The 6,737-nt window shown below is 38.4% G+C and overlaps 1 protein-coding gene across 1 annotated transcript; it reads left to right on the forward strand.

Moving 5' to 3' along the window:
• Window positions 1-1,126: 1,126 nt before the first annotated feature.
• On the forward strand, window positions 1,127-6,365 carry FRRS1L (ferric-chelate reductase 1-like; the record flags this gene model as incomplete). Its single annotated transcript, XM_010288309.1, has 4 exons — window positions 1,127-1,211; window positions 1,733-1,871; window positions 5,197-5,443; window positions 5,877-6,365. Coding segments are annotated over 4 exons (644 nt in total), but the record flags the coding sequence as incomplete, so codon positions are not given.
• Between the last annotated feature and the right edge of the window lie 372 nt (window positions 6,366-6,737).

Raw genomic sequence — 6,737 nt, forward strand, 5'->3', positions numbered from 1 at the left:
CATTTGGAAAAAAGGAAGAAGTGAGAAGATAGGATGTCCTGTGACCAGTCTTTCGGTGGTTCTCCGCTACAGGCTGCGGTGAAATTTTGCCAACTTTATAGGTTTATGCTGGGTCATTTACCCAGGCCCCTGATAGAGTTAATGGAGGCTGTAATTTGCAGTTTACATCATACTTTCTCTCTCCACTGGCGGTGTCAGAAATCCAGGAAAATGAACCAGGGCTCCCAAATGCCTGAAGTTGTGTAGGTTAAATGCTTGTTTGCAGAGGCTGTAACTAACTGCAGTGGTTATTTCCTACTTCATGAAGCACTTTCAGAGGACTTTCTAAGTTTCATAACTGGCACTTTGGTTTTCAGTTGGCTAAGTAAAAGAACATCCTATTACAATATCTGTGTTCATGCAACAGACACACACGTTTACAAGCCAAGACAGAAAAGGTCTGTTTGCAAATGTTTGCACTTTCTCCTTGGTGTACCATCGTACAGCAAACGAGATCACTTCGAGTCAGAACTTACGTTGTCCGGCTCTTCTGGGTCTTACTTCACAAGCAATTGCAGGTCATAACTGCAGGCAATTCCCTGTTTTGGTATTCGCTTACCTTTTATTGCCATGCAAGTTTTATTCTACTTCTTAATCAAGGAAGATCCTTTTGGTATCCTTTCCTACAGCTCTGAATCTGGTGCCCTGCATTTATACTTAATGCTGTCATTTATAGCTAAGGAGTCAGATTCAGTGCCCTTACGGATTTCCTGAGGGGACTAAGAGTGCACAAGGAGATAGTTGAGTGGAGATCCCTAATAGTTAGTTGGCTGCACTACTCCATCTTCCTGCTGCCTTAAGTTAACTTTTGCCCGCAGTGTACCAAAGCCGTGCTCCAGCATCCTTCTCCCTTCTTGATGAATGTAGGAAACCTGAGAAAATTTTTGTTTTCAGTTATCAGTGTAACTTTGGTACCTGGACCCAGGGGTGTCTGAGCAAGGGATTGCGTATGTGACAAAGTAGTCCCTCATCTGAACAGCTCGGTTATCAGCAGACAGAGTAAATGCTGTTTGAACCCTTTCTCTTTAGTACTATTGCTTTTTATTCCTTGTGTTTTATTTAGTAATGATTTATTCTGATTATACAGGTTACCCTTTCCCCACTGCTCCTCCTGTGGATCCATTTGCAAAAATCAGAGTGGATGATTGTGGAAAAACCAAGGGATGCTTCAGGTCAGTCTGAGATAAGAGTGCAGATACGTTTATGTTTGCAAATGCTGACTGATTGCACTGGAAACTTTGGTAAATGTTCCATATTAATTGTAACAAATGTTTATTATTTAAGAACCTACTTTGTAGTTATGGACTGTATTATTTGAGGAAACTAGATTATTTAAGGATATATGTCATAGTTATGGACCTACAGTTATTTCATGTTTCTTGTATTTTTCATGTTTCTTGTATTTTCATGAAGCACGCACTTACTTACAAAACCAGGGCTAGGAAGGTCAACAGAGGAATACTGTGTGTAATTAATTGCTTGCTGTACTGTTCAAATACTATACATTCTTACACTAAAACAATAATAATTGCAAACACTTAATTAATGGTACTCTGTGTATAGCATAATATAGTACGTTTTACTGCCATTATACCAAAATGAATTCTCTTAGTTTTCTTCTTGCAGAAATGTAATTAAATTCCATAGCAGGAAATTGTGACGAAAGGTTACATATATTTCCAATTCCATTTAGGTATGGTAAACCTGGATGCAATGCAGAGACTTGTGATTACTTTCTAAGTTACCGTAGAATAGGAGCCGATGTGGAATTTGAGTTGAGCGCTGATACTGATGGCTGGGTGGCGGTGGGATTTTCCTCAGACAAGAAAATGGTAAGACATGTACAGTTCTTTGCGTTAACAGTGTGCATAGTTTTACATGCCAAGCTATAAATGGTTTATATTTGATCTATCAGAAACAGAGCATATAAGGAAAAACTGACTTGTTGAAAATGAAGCACCGTTTGGTAGCTGGCCTGGGAGCAGAAACCAGGTCTGCTGCCTCCCAGAAAACTGCCTCATCCTTCCTAATGTGTCCTTTCCCTTCTTCTCTGAGAATTAACAACCGTGTTTTGGTTCAGCTCTGCATGTCTGAATGTTACTTGCTTTTTGGCTTAGAAAAGTCCTCAGGGATAAGCCAATTCAAATGGAAATGTCCTGTCGTGCTTTATGTCAGTGTTACTTGGACAAAATCCACATCAGAAACTCAATAGCAAATAATTTTACTCTTCAGTAAATCAGCTGACTTTCAGCGATATAAATATGGCTTTCACCATTAAACTTTGGAAATCTTTTTGTTTCTTTCCTACCTGTGTGTTATTCCAGGGAGGCCACAAATGTGTGACAAAATGACTCCCGTTAATTTAAACGTACATGCTCTAGAAAGCAGTCTTGTTAAAATTTCTTCTTCTGTCTCTCCTGGATTTTATTTGGTTTGGTTTTATGCTTATTCCTGCGCTTACTTTTTCATTCAAAAGCTTCAATTTTCATTGTGTTTCAATGAGCGAAACAGGAGCATGTACCGCGAACTTTAAAAAACTTAAGCAGCAGATGACTTATGCAAAGATGTTTTGTCTGTGATCCTCCATAAAATGTTTAGGACTAAAATGCAGTCCATAATGGTGTTTGTATACAGAGTATATAAAACAATACTGAGCCTCTGTACATCCTAAATCACAAGTCAGAGGACTGTTTCTTGTACAGTTGTAAGCAGTAGTCTGAAAAAAATACAGAATTTAGACATCCTGGGCTAAGACCAACAAAAACGAATGGGAAGACTCGTGCTGACTTAACATTTTTATCAGACCCCAAATGAGAAATAGAAAAAAAAAAGTGAGGGCAACTGCTTTTCGGTCATTGCTATATATGGTTTAATACGACTCTGTAAATAAGCACAATAAAGATGGAAGTCTTTTGTGTCACAAAGAACAGTTCACATCACAAAAAAGAGTTCATGTTTTTAATGTTGTGAGGAACAGTTTTACAGAAAAATTCTGGGAAGAGTTTAGATCCCTGGAAATGCAAGTACTCAGCAGGGTTTTCAAAGCAGCTCAGCATGTTTAAGTGTTTGATCCCAAGCAATCAGAGATCATGTTACCAGTTTGCAATTCTGATATACCTGCAGTAGATCCCAGGGTCCCACCACCTGCACCTCATCAGCCCCTTGGAAAGCCGGCGTTACCTTTCATCCCAGGCACGCCAAGCAGCGTGTTAGGTCTCAGCTTCTGGTAAGAAGAATAAAGTAAGTGTAAAGTGTAAAGTTCAAGCACCCTGTATATGTTCCCCAAGAGAAAACTATCATAGATCAGCACTTGAGTTGGTACTATCTCTTTGCTTCAGGGCCAGCAATTCAGGGTAAGTTGATTTCCAGGCTTCTGTAAAGTAAAAGGTTTTGCTTCCAAATTTGCTACATATGTGATCTAATGGCCATCAGTCAGCTGGGCTAAACCAGCTAGCATCTGTCTCTCTCTCTTGTTCCCCTGCTGACTTCATCCTTTTTCATAACTTCTAGGATGTTTTGGTGTCCTGGGATACAGAGGCTGTAATGGTAAAATGGCTCTGGGTCAAAACAGCTTGGCTGAGAGAAGTGGGCTGTGCCTTGGAGGCCCTAATCAAATTGGTGTGGCCTGGATAGCTACAGAAGTTCAGAAAAAAATCCCTATTTTGTGTCATCAATAGGTTTTTTTAAAAGTCCTATGACCTATTTCTTTGTCTCAAATAACACTACACTTTTCTACTTGCACGCTTTTGTGCCTAGGTAGGATTTTGTAATGTTGTTCTATTAACTGAAATTCAGAATGCTTTTTTCTTTCCTTTTTATTGTTTTTAATGTGAAAACAGCTTTATTTTTGCCTCTCTGTACTTAAGAATGAGGGATTTGTGCTCAGATGTATGAAAATTAAACTCGGAAAATAAGTTATGGGGAGCAAGGAGAGGCTCAAGACAGAAGCTGGAAAGGTTGCCTGCAGCAGCACCGAGATGCAGAAACTGTTCAAGCACGTGTTTTACCTAGTTGTCCCCTTTTTCCCTCGCTTTTGGCACATCTTTTACAAATCCACATAGCAATATTCCCAGAGAGCTGAACTGCACCCTTTTTCTCTCCTTTTCCTGTACCAAAGGCCTGAGAGATGATCATGCTAGCAAGCATCATGTCTATCATCAGCATGACATATCAGAAAGATTAGTATTGGAGAAGTAGGACCTGTATTTAATATGGCGCCGATACCTGTGGCACTGATGTTCGGTAAAATGCCATTCATCCAGCTTGCACAGTGTGTTAATGATTCCAGATACTAAGGCTTCTGTGAGATAGTACTCCTAAAATTAGTGCTGATCCTCGAGTGATGCAGTGCTCTACCACTTTGGCAGTGGCCTTGCATAGCTCTCCTAGCAACTGGTTGAATATTTGTATGAATGACCTCTACAAACAATTGTCACTCACTTCCTTCTGTCCGTTGTTTTTTTACTTGATTATAATGCTCGGTGGCTGTTTATACTATGTGAAGAAGCACGTATGGATTACTTTCTTCTTGTACCTTACAGTGTTCTGTATTCCATTACTGCATGCTGAACATTTCTCATTTTCTCTTAAGAGATGTAAGAAGTGATGTTCCCTTAAGTGAACATGAGAAGAGATTAGAAAAAACACACTGGAATTTATGCTATTATTTGTCCAGATTTAGTAGATTCATCTCCTCTATTTTACCAAATTTTATTGGATTTCTGTTCATGATTTGATGCAGTGGATTTTGCACACATCAAGGATCCAAGACCACCAGTTTTTATGAAGCAGGATCCCAGAACTCTACAAATTACAAAAGAAAGTATCTGTCCACTGATCAATTAATTGTGTCATGTCAGAGTGATATCCTGTCTTACAAATATGTTACATATGTTAGGTAAAATAACTCTTAAAAGTATTCAAAAGAGAATTTGGAGATAGTAAGGGTAAGTAAATATTACTGTCCACTTTCTGCTTTTCAGTCTGATTGAAGACACATGGTTAGGGGAAGAAATATTTGTGTATATGTAAGTTAGAAAGAAAGAATGAGAGCCCCAGGTCTTGATTAGTTTTTAATGATTAAAATTATATACATAAATGAGGAAATGCTTTGTGACACACTTGTTTTCCTTCTACCAAAATGATTTTACCATGTAGGGAGGAGATGATGTCATGGCTTGTGTTCATGATGATAACGGAAGAGTCCGGATACAGCATTTCTATAATGTCGGTCAGTGGGCTAAAGAAATCCAGAGAAATCCTGCTAGAGATGAAGAAGGGGTTTTTGAAAACAATCGTGTAACATGTCGATTCAAGCGCCCTGTGTATGTTCCCCGAGAGGAAACCATAGTAGACCTGCACTTGAGCTGGTACTATCTGTTTGCTTGGGGGCCAGCAATTCAGGGTAAGTTGATTTCCAGGCTTCTGACAGAACTGGGGCACCAAAATTGATAAATGGCTTTTAATTACAGTATTCTTACTAGACCCCTTTTTTAAAATGGACTAAAATTCTGGCAGCATGAGGCTTAAAACAGATAAAAAGGAAGACAAAATAAGTAATAGTCCTACCTGTCATGTTTTCTTTGTTATGTAGTTATTATCCCCACTCCCCAAAGATAAATTTAGGTAAGGATAATTCATAACTAGATGTTTAATTTAAATTTAAATCATTTAAGAAACTTAATTTCAGAAAGCGGAGCAATGACCCTCCTCACTGACAATGTAATATTGCATGCTCCTGTAGGTTTGGAAGTTACTTGTCTTTCTACCTCTTTCTTTGGTAGAGTTTTAGAGAACGTGCATCTGATGTTATTTCTTTCTGCCCTTACCTACTAAAGGTTCTATAACTCGTCATGATATAGACTCACCACCTGTATCAGAGCGTGTTGTCAGTATTTACAAGTATGAAGATATCTTCATGCCATCAGCTGCCTATCAGACCTTCTCTTCTCCATTCTGCTTGCTCCTCATTGTTGCACTGACCTTCTATTTATTGATGGGAACCCCATGACCGATGGAAAATAGCAAGAGTTTGTCAGTGGAAGTTTCTCAGGATGGATGGCTAAATGGATGGACAATGAATTTTTCTATTGGAATTTATATCACACCACCATCATCATCTAGCTGCTTTTGAACATAGTTAGCTTCTCAGAAGAATGAAATAACCACCTCCTTTGAGCGGCAGAGTGGTGACAAATCATTTAAGAATAATCAGCAAACACATAGGAGAATATTTTCAGTGTTGTGACTACTTGCTTAAAGAAAAAGAGACTTTTGTAAAATCAATGTGTGTGTATGTGTTTTGGAGGGGTGTTCTGTATGTGTGTTTAGGCGAATTTACTGATGGACATCTTATCAAATAACAAAATTGCCTTCCAAATTGCTCCCAAAAAGCAAATTTGGGAAAACATTATAATGCTGTTTGGTACTTCTCGAACAGACAGCACAACTGCAAGTGAAGTTTCTGAACTTAAGATCCGGATACGGACACAGCAGTATAAAATCTGCCCTTCAGTAATGGACAGTTCTCCCAAATTTTTTTCATATTTATCAAGGTTTACTCGCTCTGGTATTTTTAAGAACTAAACTTGCATAATCAAGAATTAACATGATTTTTTTTTTTTAGTGGAAAAGAGGTGATGAATATCTTTATAACAATAGTGTTTCAACAGATTTATTGAAAAAAAATGGCTACTTCT

This window comes from Phaethon lepturus, unplaced genomic scaffold (genome assembly GCF_000687285.1).
Source record: "Phaethon lepturus isolate BGI_N335 unplaced genomic scaffold, ASM68728v1 scaffold39395, whole genome shotgun sequence".
Classification (NCBI taxonomy): Eukaryota; Metazoa; Chordata; class Aves; order Phaethontiformes; family Phaethontidae; genus Phaethon; species Phaethon lepturus.